General features: G+C 46.4%; 1 protein-coding gene and 1 non-coding gene across 2 annotated transcripts in view; one reads left to right on the top strand and one right to left on the bottom strand.

The window, feature by feature from the left end:
* Positions 1-9,635: 9,635 nt before the first annotated feature.
* On the bottom strand, positions 9,636-9,708 carry TRNAG-UCC (transfer RNA glycine (anticodon UCC)). Its single transcript has one exon. It is a non-coding gene; the product is annotated as a tRNA-Gly (tRNA).
* A 7,564-nt stretch (positions 9,709-17,272) lies between these two features.
* USP10 (ubiquitin specific peptidase 10) overlaps positions 17,273-20,983 on the top strand; it is a 63,729-nt gene continuing 60,018 nt past the window's right edge. The window contains exon 1 of the mRNA XM_052655732.1: positions 17,273-17,395. Within this exon, the coding sequence (XP_052511692.1) occupies positions 17,375-17,395 (21 nt within the window). The 5' untranslated portion in view covers positions 17,273-17,374. The remainder of the gene's footprint in view (positions 17,396-20,983) is intronic.

The following is a 20,983-nucleotide window of genomic DNA, read 5'->3' on the forward strand; positions in this document are numbered from 1 at the left end:
GCTCTCACTATGCTCCTAATTACTGTATTTTACCAGAAGTTTCATTCAGTTTCTTGATGACAGCCCTAAGTCCTGTGACCTGAAATGAAACTATTTGCTTAAATTTGTGTCAGTTGGGATAATCTGATTAGAAAAGAAAAACAAGCAATGGGTTATCTTTATCAGAAAGATACAGTAGCATTTCTGTAAGAACACAGTTGCTTTACCGCCTTGAGGGCCCAAGAAGAGGCAGATAGCTCTGATGCCCTGCAGGGGTTTCAAAGCCTCCACCAGCAAGCAGCCAAGCCAACACCGTGGTTGCCTCCTTGAGCCTTTGGTAATTCAGCTTTGGGAGAATGGTGGGAAGAACCTGCCTCAGATTTGCCTCTGAGCCACTGAGCTGCCCCAGATGGAATACCAACTAACAGATGGTAAATTCTCCTGGATTCTTTAACTTCCAGAAGAATCTTAGGTTAGAAATGAGACGCCTCCCATTTTCCAAATGAAGCACCCAAAGCTCGGACTAATTATATTACCCACATTGAACTACCTCACCTGCCAGAAGGTCCACATCCGTTTGGGTCCTCTTGAACGGAAAGAGAACCTTAGACAAGGACTTGGAGGCAGGTGGCCGACCTTGGGAGCTGGTCTCATGGCCCAGGAAGCCCAGCGAGACCAGGAAGGAGGAAAAGCTGCTCACAGGGTGCTTTAACTATGGCTGAGTAGTGAGTCACCCCAAGCTGTGGCTTAAAGCCATAGCAGTTACTTTTGGTGACGAATCTGAGGGTTGACTGGGCTGATGGAAATAGCACTCTCCTGGGTCTCAGTCACAGCCAGATAGGAGCTCCCCGAGACTCACTACATGTCAGGGCCTGAGACAGCTGGGGCCCCTCCCCACTCATTTTTTTCCTTCTGCTCTGCTCCACCCATCCCACTGGTCTCTCTCTCTCCCCCAAAGCAGTAGGGTTAGTCGCTCAGTCTTGGCAGACTCTTTGCAACCCCGTGGACTGTAGCCCACCAGGCTCCTCTGTCCATGAAATTCACCAGGCAAGAATCCTGGAATGGGTTGCCATTTCCTTCTTCACAGGATCTTCCCAACCCAGGGATCGAACCCGTATCTCCTGCATTGCAGGCAGATTCTTTACTATCTGAGCCCCCAAGAATCTGCCTTCTCTGTCTCCAGGTCTTTCTTTACCAAGTTTCTTATATGGAAGCCAAAGTCTGCCAGAGCAAGTGCCCCAGGTGTGACTAGCAACAGCCACATGGCTGCCATATCCTGCTCCTTGAGGGCATCACAAGTGGCCCCCGTGGACTCCCCTGGTAGTCCCATGGTCAAGACTCTGAACTCCCCGTGCAGGGGTCATGGGTTTGATCCCTGGTCGGGGAATTAAGATCCTACATGGGGGCAAAAGCAAAGATGCCCTAGGTTGGAGGTTGAGGGGTGACAGATGGCACCTTTTTCAAGGGGCATCAATGAATTGGAAAGTCCCACAGCAGCCCGTGTGTCGTCACACATCTGCCCAAGGAAGGAGGGTGAGTGCTCCCAGAGGCCCTGGTGACGTCCATCCAGGGCTGCCCTGTTCACAGAGCCAGCTGTTCAGAGAGCTCCCACCCTCCTTCCCTGGGGCAGAAAGAAGCACCATGTGTGACGCAGGGGCATCCTGTCAGCGTGCGGCCAGCCCTGAAGCAGAATCAGAGGAGGGCAGAGGGTCCATGTTGGACCCCAGAGGCACCTGCCACTCCTGGAGCTCTATTTTAACCTAAGTTGGCCAGCTCACACCCAGCTCTTTCAACTGCTTGAAAATGGCCACCATGTACATTCCCTGCATGGGATGTTATGCCCCCAGAAGGCACTGCTGGGATGCAAATACCAGATAATGGAATATTACTCAACCACGAACAGGAATGAAGCACGACACTGGTGACAGCATGGATGAAACCTTGAAAATGCTATGCTGAGCTGGAGAAGCCAGGCACAAAGGACACCACATCGTGTGATCCGTTTACAGGCAGTGGTCAAACAGGCAAACTCAGAGACAGAAAGTGGGTTAGTGTTCGCTTAGGGCTAGGGGAGGGGTGTGATGAGAGGAGACAGGGGTGCAGGAGTTAAAGGATATGGGTTTCTTCTGTGGCGATGAAGATGCCCTGAAATTGACAGTGTTTGTGGTTCCACATGTCCGTGACCGTATGAAAAGTCATTGAATTGTATGATGTATGAATTATATCTCAGCACATTTGTTTAAAATATCAAAGCAATACTTTACCCCAGAGACTTTTCTGGCAATCCAGTGGCTAAGACTCTGAGCTCCTAATGCAGGTTCGATCCCTGGTCAGGGAGCTACATCCCACAAGCTGCAACTAAGAAGTTTGCATGCTTCAACTAAGAGTTGACATGCTGCAACAAAGACCCAGCATAGCCAAATAAATAAATAAATATTTTAATTAAAAAATGAAAATAGTAAGTAATTCACTCCATTCTCTGAGTTTTCTGTATTGGTCTTCCAGATAACTACAGGTTGAGATTCAGACTAGAAACCCCCGTCCTTGGGTTCTAAAATTGGGGTTCTAAAAAAGTAAGAATAGGACTTCCCTGGTAGTCCAGTGGTTAAGTCTCCGAGCTCCCAGTGCAGGAGACACGGTTTTTGTCTCTGATCTGGGAGGATTCCACATGCCACAGGGCCACTAAGCCCGTGTGCCACAACTACTGAGCCTGCAAGCCCTAGAGCCTGAGTTCTACAATGAGGAGGTGGAGCACCACATCTGAGACTAACTCCATGGAACTAGAGAAAACCTGTGCAGCAGCGAAGACCCAGTGCAGCAAGAAATAAATAAATAATATTTTTAAAAGGGTAAGTGAAGTCGCTCAGTCGCGTCCGACTCTTTGCGACCCCATGGACTGTAGCCTACCAGGCTCCTCCCTCTATGGAATTCTCCAGGCAAGAGTACTGGAGTGGATTGCGATTTCCTTCTCCAGGGAATCTTCCTGACCCAGGGATCGAACCCGGGTCTCCCGCATTCCAGGCAGATGCTTTAACCTCTGAGCCACCAGGGAAGCCCCTTTAAAGGGTAAGCATTCTTTTTAAAAGAATTTTTTTTTAAAGGGTAGCATTAAAAAAAAAAAGTAGCCTTGATTTCAGGCCTGCCAAGGGAGCAATTCTGTGTGCAGACCTCGGGGTATCCTTCAGAGGGCGCTCTAGAGCAGCAGTCCTCAAATAGTGGTTCTTGGATCAGCAGCATCTGCATCCCAGGAAACTTGGGAACGCAGATTCTCAGGCCCCACCCCAGATCCACTGACTCAGCCACTCCTGGGGTGGAGCCCAGCAATGTGTGTTTTCATGAACCCTCCTAGGAAGTCTAAGGGGCTTCCTTGTAGCTCAGTCAGTAAAGAAGAATCTGCCTGTAGTGCAGGAGACCCGGGTTCGATCCCTGGGTTGGGAAGATCCCCTGGGAGAAGGAAATGGCAACCCACTCCAATATCCTCGCCTGGAAAATCTCGTGGACGGAGGATCCTGGTGGGCCGCAGTCCATGGGGTTGCAAAGAGTCAGGCGCGACTGAGCAACTAACACTTACTTAGGGAGTCTAAGGCAAGCTCGACTGAGGATCACTGCTCTCTAGACGGTTTTGTCTCCTTTCTGCCCCTGCAGGCTTTCCTGAGCCACGAGTCTGCGAGATCTCCAACAGTTGTGCCCGGTTTGCACTGACCAAACCTGAACTATGGGGCGTCCCTCTGGTTAGAGTCCAACTCAGCACAGGGGTAGCCAAAGACTTAGGCTTGAGAAGTCTGGCGAGGTCTCCGAGCAAACCTCTGCAGGGCCACATACCTGCTGCTTCCCAGGGAAAGTGATCCTCGTCTGTGCACTTCCTGTTGATGGGAGGCAGGAAGTCCCAGGGTGTGACCCGACCCTTTGAATCATCTCCAGCATCCGCTGGCGCTGGGACTTCATGCTTGGCTTAAGTGGAATCTTTTGACCAGGCGTGCCATAGCAGTGATTCATCTTCCCAGGGGTCACCTAAAGGCACTAAAAATATCACTCTTGTCTGCAGTTCTAAGTGCCTCAATGCTGCGGGCTTTCTTTTTTTTGTTGTTCTTTTTTTGTTCCAGACTGAAATTCAAGAGACCAGGATTCCAGTCTGATCTTCCTAACTAATTAGCCTCAGACAAGGCTGTGCTTGGTGTCTCCTGCTTTTAGAACAGGGACTGGATCTCACCTCGGCCACATGGACGGAGCGCAGGGCTGTGCTTCAGGAGTGTGGTTTTTTGCTTTCACTCTGAAACACACCACCTGGACAAGAGATTTTATCTCTTAAGTCTCAGTTCCTTATACTGTGGATGAGCTGTCCCTGAGAGCGTGACCTGCCTCACCCTTATCTCCTATGCGGCTGCCCCAGAGGAGCTCTGGTCAGGAAATGTTCAGGGAACTCTGAAGTGAGATCTTCCTCTTGGAGACTCACAGCAGGCTACATTTGTATATTAAAGCCTCTGAAAGTCCCATTAAAGACACCTACCTAACTTTGGTTAGGACCCTTCCCTGGTGGCTCAGATGGTAAAGAGTCTGCCTGCAATACAGGAGACCCAGGTTCCATCCCTGAGTCAGGAAGATCCCCTGGAGAAGAGCATGGTAACCCATTCCAGTATCCTTGCCTGGAGAATCCCATGGACAGAGGAGCCCGGCAGGCTATGGTCCATGGGGTCGCCAACGGTTGGACGTAGATATGCAGATGACACCACCCTTATGGCAGAAAGTGAAGAGGAACTAAAAAAACCTCTTGACGAAAGTGAAAGAGGAGAGTGAAAAAGTCGGCTTAAAGCTCAACATTCAGAAAACGAAGATCATGGCATCTGGTCCCATCACTTCATGGGAAATAGATGGGGAAACAGTAGAAACAGTGTCAGACTTTATTTTTGGGGGCTCCAAAATCACTGCAGATGGTGACTGCAGCCATGAAATTAAAAGATGCTTGCTCCTTGGAAGAAAAGTTATGACCAACCTAGATAGTATATTCAAAAGCAGAGACATTACTTTGCCAACTAAGGTCCGTCTAGTCAAGGCTATGGTTTTTCCAGTGGTCATGTATGGATGTGAGAGTTGGACTGCGAAGAAGGCTGAGCGCCGAAGAATTGATGCTTTTGAACTGTGGTGTTGGAGAAGACTCTCGAGAGTCCCTTGGACTGCAAGGAGATCCAATCAGTCCATTCTGAAGGAGATCAACCCTGGGATTTCTTTGGAAGGAATGATGCTAAAGCTGAAACTCCAGTACTTTGGCCACCTCATGCGAAGAGTTGACTCATTGGAAAAGACTTTGATGGTGGGAAGGATTGGGGGCAAGAGAAGAAGGGGACGACCGAGGATGAGATGGCTGTATGGCATCACTGACTCGATGGACGCAAGTCTGAGTGAACTCTGGGAGTTGGTGATGGACAATGAGGCCTGGTGTGCTGCGATTCATGGGGTCGCAAAGAGTTGGACATGACTGAGCGACTGACTGAACTGAGTAACTAACACAGCTTTGGTTAACCCACGGTTTCTCAAGATTGTTTGTGCCTGGGCCACCCCCCCCCCTCCTTGCAAATAACTATAGAGGGCTTCCCTGGTGACTCAGGGGTAAAGAATCCACCTGCCAGTGTAGAAGACATGGATTCAATCCCTAATCTGGGAAGATCCCAGATGCCTTGGCGCAACGAAGCCCAAGTACCGTAACTATTGAGGTGTGCTCTAGAGCCCGGGAGCCGCAAGCTTTGAACCCCACACACCCTAGAGCCTGCGCTCTGCAACAAGAGAAGCCATCACAAATGAGAAGCGCTTGCACCCCGAAGGAGAACAGCCCCTACTCACCGCAACTAGAGAAGAGCGCATGCAGCAAAAAGTCCCAGAACAGACAAAATTAATAAAAATTGTTAAAGTAAACAAAAGTAACTGTAGAGATTTTATGTCATCATAACACCTTTTAGGAAACAGGAAGCTAAAAGATTTCTGTGTCTCATCAACTCTGACAAAGATTTGGTGATATTCCCATCACCCATTTGGAAAGATGTCACAGAGATGTCAAAGAATCCTCCATAGGATTCCTCACGGAGGACAGTGGCATGATGTGGTTACTATGTTTTAAGGTCTGGCTCTCAGTTTTGTATATCTGGAATCTTGGTCTGGTTAATGCCTGTGTGATGGTTAATTATATATGTCAACTTGGCTGGGTAACAGTGCCCAGATATTTAGTCAAACATTACTCTGAGTGTTTCTGTGAAAGTGTTATTTGGATGACGTGAACACTTAAATCAGTGAACTTTGGGTATAGCAAGAGGCTCTTCATCCTGTGGGTGGGCCTTGAATGAGGTGAAGGCCCAACTAGCACAGAGACCAACCTCCCCAGAGCAAGAGGGAATTTTGCCAGCAGACAGCCTTCAAACCTGAACTGCAACACTGGCTCTTCTCAGGGTATCCAGCCTGCCAGCCAACCCTGCGGATTTGGGGCTTGCCAGCCTCTGTAATTGCATGAGCCAATTTCTTAAGATAAATGTCTCTCTATATCTATATCTCTCTCTACACACACTTTCTATTCGTTCCGTTCTCTAGAGAAGGCTAACATAACAGCCCCAAGAAAACAGGCTCAGGGAACTGACTACATGAGCCAAATTCTGAACGAGTTCAGCCTAGGGTCCTGTGTGTACTGTCTACCCTTTCCCCTTTTAAAAAAATCTTAATATAAAATATATTCAAGCCTGCAGGTGGCCAGGGCTCTGCATACAAAGCTTTCTTTACTCTTTATCAAACTTGCTTTGCTACCACCAGTAAAACGGCAGTGGTTTTGGAAAAGCAGCATTTTTTTTCTTTTCTTTTTTGTCTGCATGGCATAGCATGTGGGAGGTCTTAGTTCCCCGACCAGGGATTAAACCCTTACCCCTGCAGTGGAAGTTCAGAGTCCCAGTCCCTGGACCGCCTGCAGTGGGGGCAATGTGGTCAGGTGCCCCTCTTCTTTCCTGGGAGGCTGCCCTCCCCAGAACCTGCATATGCTGATAAATTAAAAAATTATTGTATAACTAATATATCAATACTGCTAATAGTGGCAACACTAACTTATATGCCAAACACTTTTATTTAATCATAGAGCAAGCACAGCATAGTAATTACCTACCCAATGGTAATTACCCTTTTATTATTTTTTTAAACTTCTGTGAAAAGAAAGCATCTTAAATTGGAAAGAAACAATCCATGTCACAAGCCAGTTAGTCAAAAAATGTTTGTCTGTTTGGAGAACCCAGAATGATCATGGTAATTTCCACCCCTTATAAAGCGCTTATCATGGACCAGGCATCATGCAGAGCCCTTGGGCTTTGATGTGTCTTCACGGCCTTGATGGAGATGCATCTCATAAAACATGATTCGAGATGAAGAAACAGAGACAGAAAAACTAAATCTCTTGTTGAGGGCGGGGGCAGAACTGAAATTTAAGCCTTGGAGCATTCAACTCAGAAGTAGAGCAATGTGAGCCAGCATGTGGCCTAGTCAGTACGGGTGTGTTCTTCACAAAGCCCTGTTGATGGAAATAAAGAAAAAGATGAGGCACTGTGCCTCTGAACGAGGACTGTGAATCCTTTGGTTTGTGTTTCTCTCTCTCACCAGACCAAGCAACCAGAGGGATTCTATTACCGAAGGCAAGTTTGCGTGCCCCACACAGTGAGGTCAAACAAACCAGAATGTCAGAGTTTGAAGCAGAGAAAGATGAATTGTAGGGCCAAGCAAAGAGAATAGGTGGCTCATGCTCAGAGAAATCCGGACTCACTGATGGTTGTTAGGAGAATTCTCATAGGCAAAATTTAGGTGAGGGTTGCAGGAGTCGTGACTTTCTTCTGATTGGTTGGTAGTGAGGTAACAGGGTGATGCTCCAGGAATCTTGTGTCCAGCCTGAAGTTATCCACCTGGGTGGGGGCCTTAGTTTCTGCAGAAAAACCCAGAGATATTGTTTGAGGGGGAACCAGGACCCTACCCCAAGTCTACACTACTGCTTCTTGCCTGCTCCTTGCTTGTTTCTGCATCCCCTGGGCTTCCCTGGTGGCTCAGATGGTAAATAATTTGCCTATAATGCAGGAGACCCAGGTTCAATCCCGGCATCAGGAAGATTTCCTGGAGAAGGGAATGGCTACCCATTCCAGCATTCTTGCCTGGAGAATTCCATGAACAGAGGAGCCTGGCAACGCACTTTCTTTCCTTTCCCGGATAGGCAACTATCTAAATCTGCCCTTTGGAACTCAGGGAATGTCAAGAGGGCTGAATGAAGCCTATTTCTTACAAATAAGAAGTGATACAGAAAGGATGTGTACCATGGAGGGCGCCACTGGGTCCTACTCCATTTCAGTTCTAATTATAGTTAAACACCTCATCTTAAACTGTTTCCTCTACCCCTTAAAACAAATCAGAAATCCATATGGCATTAGGATTACATTGCCTCTCTTACCTGTGACATCAGCTAACAGGTTCCATCACATCAATGTCTTTTCATTATTTCCCCTGTTAACTAGCTCCTCTGTAGCATCCTGTTCAGGATGGCTTAATTGGGAAGGCTATGAGCTTTCTCTAGCTTCAGGCATGGCTGTATCCAGGAGCTCACAAAGTGTCTCTGGGGGACTCAGTTCATGTGGAAACCTGAGTTGTCTGGAGTTTCAAGCTGCTGTATCCAGGGGCTCAAGAAACGTTGTCAACTGTCTCTTACCCCTGTCTTTGTCTCTGTCTCTCTATCTCTCCACCTTTTATCTCTGCTGAAATCTGCTTTTTTTTTAATTGACGTGTAGTTGATTTACAATATTGTGTTAGTTTCAGGTGTACAACAACGTGTTCAGTTATACATACGTACACATTCTTTTTTATATTTTTTTGTATTATGGTTTATTGTAGGATGAGCTTCCCGGGTGACTCAGTGGTAAAGAATCCACCTGCCAATGCAGGAGATGCAGGAGATGAGAGTTCAGTCTCTGGGTTGGGGAGATCCCCTGGAGCAGGAAATGGCAACCCACTCCAGTATTCTTGCCTGGAATAACCTCGTGGACAGAGGAGCCTGGCAGATTACAGTCCATGGGGCTGCAAAGAGTCAGACATGACTGAGCATGCGAGTGAGCACGCACGCTATTATAGGATGTTGGTTATAGTTCCTGTTCGGCTTCTTCTAAAGCGAGGATTCTCATATGACCACAAGCTGCCCACCCATTAGAACCTTGGTGTGCCGTGTGTGGCTGCATTACAAGGCTGTCTTTCTCACTGGGCTCTGACCTATCTTGGTGTTGCTGAGTCTAAGCTCATACTGCTTACCACAGGACAGGTCAGTAACGAAGAGATGAGTTTTGGGGACAAAGAATAGCAACTTTACTTGGAAAGATGGCAAACCAAGAAGAAGGTGGGCCCACTTGTGCACCAAAGAACCATTTTGCCTGAGTTAGAATTCAGGCTTCTTTTACACTAAAAGGGGAGGGAATGAAGTCAGACACTTCCTGGGTCTGGGCTGCCTCTGGAGGGGTGTGTTAATTTCTTCCTGCAATCATTCACAGGTGGGCCTGATCAGGATGTTTCCTATGGGCTAAACAAAGGTATTAAAAATATATATTTGTGACATGCTTAATCTTTAGACTTGGCATGCAAACTTTTAGTTGAGGCATGTGGGATCTAAGTTCCCTGACCAGGGATCGAACCCAGGTCCCCTGCATTGGAAGTGCAGAGTCTTAGCCACTGGACTACCAGGCAAGTCCCCCCAAAACTCTTGCATTACAGTAATCAATCTTCACTTGACAGTAGAAAGGATACTTATTTTTCTAGGCTAAAGAAGACTGAAAGAAAGCTATCCTATCTCTCCTCCAGCACCAGCTGTCTGTTTTGCAGAAAAAAAAAAAAAGTGTTAGATGAATATCAATGAAAAATAAGAATTTCTTGGATGAACGGGAAAGGTTGGTAGGGGTGACTGGATCAAGAAACATGAAAGGGTATGAAATAGTGATGTCACCACTCTAACTCAGTGGTAACATGAACGCACGGCAGCTAATGGATTAGTCTACATGATATAAGCTTCCTTTCATCATGCCAGTCCATTTCAGTATCTATCCTGTGAGGCTGGCAGGACACATTGGACTTTCCTCCTATATGAGAACTGAGTTATAGAAAATCAATGATTCCTTCAGAGATTCAGAGTCAATCCAGACCCTTGGTACTTCTTACCTTGGCTTACTCCTCTTCTTGAGCACTTTCCCCCTGGCCAAGGTCCTTTAAGATAGCAGCACCTGTTCTGTGGTCTGGAGACAGTGCCCAACCCTGGGTAGGGCAGAGATGAGGAAATAAGTACGACAGAGGAGAGAGGAAATACATTGTGTGGGTTTTCTGCTCCAGAAGAGACTTCAACTACATGAGTTCTGCCACTCAGAAGAAAAGGGCAAAAGGAGAAGAAGTAAACGCATGAACACGCCCTTTGAGGAGCTGATATGAGAGGCAGCAACCTGCATTTCCTGGTCCATCTGCTCCCTTCCTTCCTCAGGCAGGTTGCTGGGCTGAATCTGATGTTAATGTTTAAAGATTAAACATACTTGAGATAACATGCCCTGCAGAGCAAGCCATGATTAGGGGAGCTCCAGGGGGACAACCTGAGGCTCCATTCTGTTCTAGGGTGAAAAACCCCCAGAGCTGATTTTATTAAATGACACAGAGGGAAGAAGGCCACGTGACAACGCAGGCAGAGACTGGACTGCTGAAGCGCTAGGCCGAGGATCCGCGGCAGCACCAGAAGCTGCAGAGAGGCCTGAAATAGATGCTCCCTCAGAACATCTGCTTGTCACAGCAGCCTTAGGAAACTCATACAGCCACTAGGCAGGTTCTTTCCTTGCCTGGAACAGGAGAATGAGATTACTCGGATGCACAAATTTGGCTCAAGGGCTTTTACCCAGCCCTTCCCCATCCCCACTCCTGCCCAGGGGACAGCCCTGCCAGACACCTGTCCAACTCTCTCCCCGCTGCCCCCAGCCCCTTCCCACTTTCCCTCTTGCTTCTCAGAGGACCTAACCAGATACTCCCATATCTTAGATTCAATGGTTCTCAAGATTTCATCTTGTTTGCTTCACTTACTCCTTTGTCCTCCCTGTTGTTTTTTTTTTTTTGCCTTAAACGTTTTTCAAGCAAACCCTATACATCCTGTCATTTCACCTGGATATATTTCAGCACGTGTTAGTCGATCAGTAGTGTCCAAGTCTTTGTGACCCCGTGGACTGTAGCCCGCCAGGCTCCTCTGTCCATGGAATTCTCCCGGCAAGAGTGCTGGAATGGGTAGCCATTCCTTTCTCCAGGCTATTTTCCTGACTCAGGGATCAAACTCAGGTCTCCTGCAGTGTAGGCAGATTCTTTACCATCTGAGCCACCAGGGAAGCCCATATCTCAGCAACATCCCTTGAAACAGGATGTGGGATTTTCTAGAACAGCCCCAATTTCACTAGCACACCCAATACATTTGTTGGCAGTTAATTCCCTGGTCTCCAGGTCTTACCCACACTACTAGATTGTCTCAACAATGTCTTTTTGTGTGAAATAATGCCATTTCCAGCAACATGGATGGACCTAGAGATGATCACACTAAGGGAAGTTAGAAAGGGAAACAAACATTATATAATATCGCTTTTATGTGGAATCTAAAATATGACACAAATCACCTTATCTACGAAACAGAAACAGACCCTCAGACATAGAGAACAGACTTGCAGTTGTGGGGGCGGGGTGGGGGAGGGGCAACTGGAGGCTTGGGGTTAGGAGACACAAGCTGGTGTACAGAGAATCGATAAATAACGAGGCCCCAGTATAGAGCACAGGGAGCTATATCCAGCATCCCGAATCAACCACAGTGGGAAAGAATATGAAAAAAGACTCAGCTATATGTATAGCGGAATCCCTTTGCTGTACAGCAGAAATTAACACAACATTTTAAATCAATTATACTTCAACAAAATAAAATTTTTAAAAAGAGAGAGAGGGAAAAAAAGGATTTTCCTGGTGGTCTAGTGGTCAACATTCCATACTTCTGCTGCAAGGGGCACAGATTCAATCCCTGGTCAGGGAAGTTCTGTGTGCCACATGGTGGGACCAAAAAAAAGAAAAAATGTGAATGTCTTTTTATGGTTTGACTCAATTTCCAAATCAGATCCCAAGCAGGCGTTTGGCAAACCTATTTTTTTTTTTCATCAAAATCCACCCCACTTAGAAGTGGTGATTTGAAAAAAAAAAAAAGAAGTGGTGGTTTGGGCTTCCCTGGTGGTCCAGTGGTTAAGAATCTGCCTGCAAATGAAGAGACATGGGTTTGATCCCTGGTCCAGGAAGATCTCATATGCCATGGAGCAACTAAGCACATGTGACAACTGCTAAGCCTGAAGGCTGGAGAGCCCTTTCCCTGAAACGCAGAATAGCCCCCCTTGCCACTACTAGAGAAAGTCTGCCTGTAGCAAGGGAAGACCCAGTGCAGCCATAAATAAATCACCCTTAAAAAACAAAACTATAGTTCTATCTCATGAAACTGCTTTAAAAAACAAAGTGGTGGCTTGACTTCTTTCAGCTTTCAATACTGGACTGGGTGGCCTATCCCTTCTCCAGTGGATCTTCCTGACCCAGGAATCAAACTGGGGTCTCATGCATTGCAGGCGGATTCTTTACAACTGAGCTATCAGGGAAGCCCCTCTTTCAGCTTCCTCGGCCCCCAAATGGGGAAACCAATAACCTTCACTTCATTGGGCTTCGTGAGAATTAAAAATGGTCACTTGTTCATTCATTCATTTATTCAAAAAATATATATTGCAAGGTTGTCAAACATCTGGAAGGGTTACAGGTGTGTAAAAATACCAGGGAATAAAGGTAAGCTTCCTGGAGCTTAGAGTCTAGTGGAGGAGATGGATAATCCACACCTGAAATAAATATTCTGCCCACTGTCACTTAGTGAGAAGTGCTGTGGAGGGGAAAAACAAAGAACAGGAGAGACCGTGGTTGGGCAGAGAAGAGGTCCTTTCAGAAAAGTCCTTTGGGGGCTGGTGGCCATCAGAACCAGAGATCTGAGGGAGTAAGGGGAAAGGAAGTTCCAGGCAGGCAGAGGGGCACGTGAAAAGTGAAGTGGGAGACTTGCCTGGTGCCGAGTTGTCCTTCTCAAAACTCTTATTGTTTGTTGTTTTTTTTTTTTGCTGCATTGGTTCGTCACTGTTTTTCGAGGGCTTTCTCTAGTTGCAGTGAGCAGGGGCTACTCTTTGTTGCGGTGTGAAGCCTTCTTATCGTGGTGACTTCTCTTGTTGTGGAGCACAGGCTCTAGGTAATTGGGCTTCAGTAGTTGCAGCACGTGGGCTCAGCATCTGTGGCTCACGGGCTCTAGAGCAGAGGCTGGATACTATGATTCCTGGGCTTAGTTTGCTCTGGATCATGTAGAATCTTCCCAAACCCAGGATTGAACCTGTTGTCCCCTTGAATTGGCAGTCAGATTCTTATCCTCTGTGCCATCAGGGAAGTCCTCAGATTTCTCTTCATTTTACAAAATTATTGCTGATCCCCAAAACTTTTGTTTTTGTGAATTCTATCTTATTGCCATTTACCAGTTAGGAATGAAAACCAAAATATTTATAAAAATGTATGACAATTTATTTCTCATAAATTCATTGTGTATCAGTGTAAAAAATAAAATATTTTTAAGGAAATATAACTTTTCAAAACGACAACAACAGAGTGGTGTTGGGAAGAGTAACATTGTTTTGTATCTTGCAGCTGCATTCTCATACCTGCCTGTGACTTTAGTTAGTTGTGATATGTCGCTTTGAATTGAAGTGTGAAGAAAATCCAGCCTCACACAGGGCATGCAGCTGGGAAGGCAGAGAGGAGTATTTTCCTAAAAAGTATAGTTCTCAAAAAGGAATGGCCCTTTTTTTTTTTTAAGAAAAAAATTAGGAAGGGCCTTTTTCAGTAATTGCATATATTTTTATTTGTTGCTTGTGAAAAGCAAATTTCTTAAAGGAAAACTGCAAAGTGGAATGTGAAATCATCTCAATGAACTTTTCAGACTCTGTTAGATTAAAACCCACTGGTCTTTCTTAGTACTTTGAATGGATCTTTTATTCATGCGTGGTTTTATAACATCCTACATGGGTCATTTGGAAAACACTGATTCGGTGAGTTATGCACACCTTTCAAATGTTGAAATGTTCCATTAGTATTAAAAAAAAAAAAGCGACAACCCTCATTTGTTACTATCACCATTAATCTCGTCAGAAAAGTCTTTAAATGTCGGGAAGCTGCTCAGCTCACAACGGTGGATATCTCTCCCCAAATTCCAATTTTTCTTAGAAAGCTTGAATTTTATTATTGGCAATAACATCCTGTCAAATGCACTGAGCCCTTGCTAACATTATCTCCCTTTCCAAAAAGTCTGGATAATGATAATTTCCATCATTTATTGAGTTCTTACTCTATGCTGAACATCTTGTTAAGCAATTTACATATGTTTTCTTGTTATTGTATTCATTTCCACTACATTCCTGAAAGGTATCATCTGTCCTGTTTTACAGAGGAGAAAACTGAGGTCTAGAGAGGTAGGTACTTGCCCAAGGTCACACAGCTACCGGTACTCTTCTATACTATCAGAGCTCCAGAAAAGAATTTTCTAGGTAGGATAGGTCTAACTGAATTAGTCTAACCCCTTGGACCCAAGAATTAACTCCTGCTTGTCAGACCATGTAGCCATTGGTTTAGATAGGAAAATATGGGGCCCCTCTCAAGACATAGCTATCAAGGCTTAGCTCAAATGTTACCTCCTTGGAGAAAACTTATACCTTCCCTGGGATATAATAAAAAGTCCCTTATCACTAATTGATTGGTAGTTAAAAAGTGCTAGGCACCATATTCCATGAGCTAGATACATTAGTTTCCTCCTGGCAACATGCTTGCAAAGTAGATTGTATTATTCCTCTGTGTTAATTTCCTGTTGCTGCTGTAACAAGTGGCCACAAATTTACTGCTTTACTATTATTTTGCAGTTCTGTAGGTCAGAAGATTCACTGGGCTGAAGACAAATTGTAGGCAAGGCTGTCTTCTTTCTGGAGGCTTTAGGAGAAAATCTGTGTCTTTTCTAGCTTCTACAACTGCATGCCTCCATCTTCAAAGTCAGCAACCTAACATCTTGAAATCTCTCTTGTTCTCTCTGTCTTCCTCCTCACTTAGTTGTTAACTTCTCTGATTGTCTGACTCTCTGGCTTCCTCCTTTCTTTTTTTAAGGATCTTTGTATTTACATGGGTCCCACCCATTTAATCCAGAATAATCTCTTTATCTCAAAGTCTTCAATTTAACCCCATCTGCAAAGTCCTTTTAGCAATGTAAAGTCACATCTGTACAGGTTCTGGAGATAGGGAAGTGGACATTTTGGGGATGGGATGACTCTGCTTACCACACCTCCTTTTACAAAAAATTCACAGAAAGTTTAAGAAAGTTTACCTGCTGAAATTCACGTAGCCCAGAGAGTGCGGGTGTTGGGATTTTACTTTAGGCTTTCTTTGGTGGTGGGGGTGGGGTGGGGGCACTGTGCTAGGACTTTGTTGCAGAGTGCAGGCTCCCTAGCTGTGGGACGAAGGCCCATATGGGATCTTAGTTTCCCAACCAGGGATTGAACCTGTGTCCCTGCATTGGAAGGTGGCTTCTTAACCACTGGACCACCAGGGAAGTCCCTTTCAGGTCTTTCTTGACTGTGCTTTCCGCCCCTGGCTCTCATTGCAAGCATAGTAGTGAAGGTACTGAAGTCGCTCAGTCGTGTCCGACTCTTTGAGACCCCATGGACTGTAGCCTACCAGGCTCCTCAGTCCATGGAACTTTCCAGGCAAGAGTACTGGAGTGGGTTGCCATTTCCTTCTCCAGGGGATCTTCCCAACCCAGGGACTGAACCCAGGTCTCCCGCACTGCGAAGAGTTGGACACGACTGAGCCACTGAACTGAACTGAACTCCCGCACTGCAGGCAGACGCTTTACTGTCTGAGCCACCAGGGAAGGGCCTGCTAAGGACTGCAGGGCCTACAATGATGTGTTAGTCGCTCAGTCATGTCTGACTCTGCAATCCCATGGACTGTAGCCCCGCCAGGCTCCTTTGTCCATGGAGTTCTCCAGGCAAGAATACTGGAGTGAGTTGCCATTTCCTACTCCAGGGGATCTTCCCAACCCAGGGGTCAAACCTGGGTCTCTTGCATTGCAGGCAGATGCTTTACCATCTGAGCCACCAGGGAAGCCCAGGGCCCCACAATGCTTGCTCATATTTCCCTTTTCACATGTATCTCCTTGTATTGAAATCAAGTGGTGCCACCATTAAAACAAACAAACAAACAAAACATGCTGTTAAAAACCAGATGTAAACCACTATGTCATCAATGGGTTTTCATATCCCTCCCTGTCTTTATATATAGGTAGATTTTTTTCCTGTGGTTTTAATCACAGCTTGGATACAGTATTATTGTTTCCCTAGATTTTTAAAGTTTTTTTTTTTTTTTTTGCCAGTGTGTTCACACTTATTTAATTTGCTCCTCACATAAACCTTGTGAGTTAAGAAATTTAATTAACCTCATTCACGGGTGACGAACCCAAAGACTCAGATGGAGGGGCCGAAGCAGGTGGTACCCTGCATGGTCAGGTGGGGCTCACTGTTTCTGGAACTAATGACCCGAAAACTGGTCTGTCTGCACACATGCATGTAGGTGTGTGATAGGTAACACTGGATGCTTACCATTTGCCAGGCCCCAATCCTAAACGCTTTACGGGTGCGTTTTTATTTTTTAAAAATATTCTCCGATGCCTAGTTAAAGGCGTGGCACAGTGCAGGCGCTCAGTGTGTTTGTGGAATGAATGGAAAGTGAACAAATATGAATGGGTGGATGCGACCGCCATAAACGCGACTGCTCTGAGATCTTCAGTTCGCACTTCGGAGACCCCGGCCCAAGGGTTCGGCGGAGCGGGCCGACCTCAGGCCGCAGCTCCCGGCCCGGACTTCCCGAGTCCCGCCAAGCACCGCCCAGGTGGCCTCCAGGGTGGTGAGAAGCTCGGGCCGACCAGGCGCTCCGGCGTTATCACCTCAGTCCCCCGCGCTTTCCCTCGGGGCCCGGGAGCTCGGGTCTGCAGCGGGCGGGGCGGTATCCGCCTAGGGCCGCGGGCTCAGGGTCCACCCCTGGCCGGCTCCCGCCGCGCACGCCCACCTGTCGGCCGCGCATGCGCAGCGCACGCCCGGCGCGCCCGGCCTCCCCACGCCCCGCGGCGCGCTGCCAGTGCGCAGGCGCGGCGGCCGATGCGAGTGTGTATGTGCGGGCGAGAAGATGGCGGCGGCGGGGGAAGCAGCGTGAGGAGCCGGACGAGCGCCGAGGCTCATTGAAACGGGCCGCCATGGCCCTCCGCAGCCCGCAGGTAGCCGCCAGCCGGCGCCCTCGGCAGGAAGAGATCCCGGGCCCCGGGCGGGCGGGCGCCGGGGTGGACGGGCGGGCGGGCGCACCCCGGCCCTGAGCGAGCGTGTGGGAGTGGGGGAGGGCGCCGGGACACGCTGCCCGGGACTAGGCCCCGAGCCTCCCGCTGCCTCCGCGCCTCGGCCGCCCTCAGCCCAGCCCGGCCCGGCCCGCGCCCGAGCCCGCCGGGCCCCGCCTCGTGGGGGCGGCAGAGAGGGGGCGCCCGGGCCCGCCTGGAGAGGGTATGGGGCGGGGGGCGCGAAGGGGTTAACCTCAGGGCTGGACCGCGGGGCGAGCCGGCGGTAAGGATGGGGCCCTGGCCGTCCCGGGAGGCGGCCGAGGGGCTTCGGGGGGCCCGGGAGCGGCAGAGCCTTCCACGCCCTCCGGTTGCCTCTCAGCCCGCAGCGAACCAAGATTTGGGGGTGCACCGTTTTCCCCGTGGCACTAAAGGTTGCTTTCGCAGTTTGACCCCGTTGGGGGGAGGGGTGGGGTGGGGTGGGGGTGAGTGAGATTGCTGGTTTTCCGGCTTTTAGATTCGAGTGACTGAGGAGTAGCTTAAGGTTACTGTTGCAAAGGGAACTCGGAATAACTCGCCGTACCGTACTTTTATTAATACCTGCCTTTGAGTGACATCCTTTGCTTGAATCCGTCTCAGCCGGTCTGACACTATACTAACGCACACTGTCAGAGCGGTCTCTCAGGCTTAGGGGCCACTTACGATAATCCCGCAGTGGAAAGAAAGAGGAACGGGCACGCTTTTAGGGAGATAGTTTAGAGTTGAACTCAGTCCTCCCAACTCTCCCAAATACAGTTGCTCTGTTTGAAAATCAGCATGTGGTCTTATTTGTCGGGCTTGCTGTGTAGACCACTGATTTGTCGACTTCCAATCCCTAGAAGTTGTGGCACTTTTTTGTATCAACTCTGTGTGCTATAGTATTAACTTTGTATCAAATATAGGGAAATGGAACAAAGTAGCTATTGGAAAACTGGCGACCGGTAAATCATAACCCTCACTGTAAGCAGTTGGTTTTTGTTGCCCTTTTGGGAATGGAGTAGGTTTTAATAACTTGTAATTAACGCGTGTTGCGGAATTTAAGACGCGATAATTTAAAAAAATGAGATCTTACAGGAAGCTGCAATTTTGTTAAAATTTTGGCGCTTCAGTTTGCTCTACAACTTTCCGCCTTTAACTTTTTGTTCACTAGTATGTCTGCTTTTGAAAGTAACTCAGTAAAGTTATATGCACACAAAAAAGGGCTTAGTGGTTGAATACGTTTTACAAGTGTGTAATTCAAAGATTTCTTTCCTTAAGAGATTTAGTATTTGCCTTTTTCTCAACTTAAATTTTAAGATGATTAGCTACAAAATAGGTACGAGGTTCATTGTGAACGAATGGGTCATAGTCGTGATTTTGAAATGAAAGAAGCATGTTTAGGCATAATTAACTTCATTATCGTAAGCATCAGTCGCAGGGCAAAATTGAAATGTTAATGAGCAGTGATAATATGTAAACGTGATTGTAATTTCGTTTGCTTTCCTTGTCCTAGTGTGTGTTTTATACAGCATAACTGCCTGCATGTTGTACATCTTTTGAAAATTAAGGTGGCAACAGTTAGCTGAACATAAATGTTAGCAACACTTTGGGTTTATTCTTTTAAAGTATGATTGAAATGCTTTTAAGTTCTAGCATAGAGAAGGTAGGAAAGGAAATGGTATGATTTGTCATACTTCAAATAATTTTCTTTTTAGAAGAGTAGTAATGAAAACAGGTAATGAAATCATGTATGTGACAGGATTTAATGGTTGGATCCTGCTTAAGTCAGGCCAAGCATTTTAATAATTTAGTTTTATTCAGTTATCTCCTGTCCTAAGGGTACTGCCTTGGTCATTGCCATTCATTAATTAAAAAAATATTGATTGATCGATCACCCTGTGCTAAAGCACGATGATGCGTATTACGTGTTTACTGTGGGGGTTAACAACCACAGATTAGCAGTAGGGGCTCTATTTTATTTTGTTTTTTTCTTAGGTTTTTTTAAGGGTCCTATTTTAAAATTGGATTTTTAAGGTTACAATTTAAAATATTTATAGATTATATCTTATTTCCATAGTATTGATTGAACCCTTTCCCCTGGATTGACGTGAAACTGAAAAACTTGGAAACATTTCTAATGTGGATAGCTTTCAACACATTTTAACAAACCCACATAATGAACTTTGACAATTGAGGTGAAAGTACATCTCTAATTAATATTGTTGTCAGGAGGGAACTGATGAAATGCTTTGGGATAATTAATTTGAACTGACCAGTGCTGTCTTAAACCAGAAGAAGGGTTTGTGATCATTGCAGTTGTTGTTAGTGAAATCTCTACAGTAACGCTTCTTACCATATTTGAATATCATGTGGCTGCTCCTGTCCTGGTCCCCTGCCGCGGGCTCACCTCAATCTTTTCCTTACCTAGGATAAAATAAAGTGGCCCCTCGTTTTACTGTGGGATTTCTTGGATCCAACTTAGAGCATATGGTCGAGTGTTACTGAAGCATTGAATATCTTTATAACTGACAGCTGTGTTAGTAGTTCTCCAAAGAGAAGCATTTTTATTGGTGTTTCATAGTGAGCAGCTGAAGTAAATAAAATTATTTGAAGTGTGGGATATTTGGAGATACCAGTGTTCATTTGTAGAGTGACAGCAAAATCTTGAAACAGGTCCTCACACTAGATACGCTGTTTAAAGTTTGAGTTGACGATCTCCTCCGTGGTTCCTGCAGACCAGCAACAGAGGTGAGAGCCCCATCTAGGGCCTCCCCTCACACTCTGGAGCCCATCTTGTGGGGACCAAGTGATGAAGTGATGGCAAGTAATAAGTGGACCCGCCTCACTCTAAATTCCTCTCCAGAGCAAAAGTTAGGACGTTTATTTCAGATTTTTTTGAATGTAGAACTAACACGACTTGAATAGTGGGTCACATAGGAAAACTTAAGGAAGAAAAAAAATTCTGAAGCTTAATGATTATTTAATGTCAGGCCTAGTGGCACATTTACTTTCTGCTGTGCTCAGACTATAATATTCAAGTAATTGAGAAAAGTTGTATCATTTCAACCTGAAGTAGTTACATCAAGATTTGTTTGTTTGTGCTTTTACAAATTTCAGACATGCAAGCACTTGCTGTTAAGAGATCTGGCTTTTCAAGTGGCACATTGAAGGTGGTTGCTGAGGACACTTCTTACTGACAATACACTAAGTATGAAAACCAGTGGGAAGCGCTTGCTTTTGAATTTGTAATTACGCTGTCACAGTTCTCTTTACTGCCACACAGGCAAGAATTGCTGTGGCACAAAACAGATAAATCTGTTTGCAGTGGCATTTCCTGGCCTTGGGCCGTTGGATTACTGTCCTTTGTCACTTTAGTGCTACTTCAGCAGTGTAGATGTTCAATTCCAAAGACTTGCATGTGTGTGGACTGCAGTTTTCCTGTTTTTGACGTGGTCTCCCAATAGGTCTTTCTATGATCTTTTCTGTCAGTGCAGGCTGGGCGAAGAACTGAGTGTAGGC

This window comes from Budorcas taxicolor, chromosome 18, assembly GCF_023091745.1.
Source record: "Budorcas taxicolor isolate Tak-1 chromosome 18, Takin1.1, whole genome shotgun sequence".
Lineage (NCBI taxonomy): Eukaryota > Metazoa > Chordata > Mammalia > Artiodactyla > Bovidae > Budorcas > Budorcas taxicolor.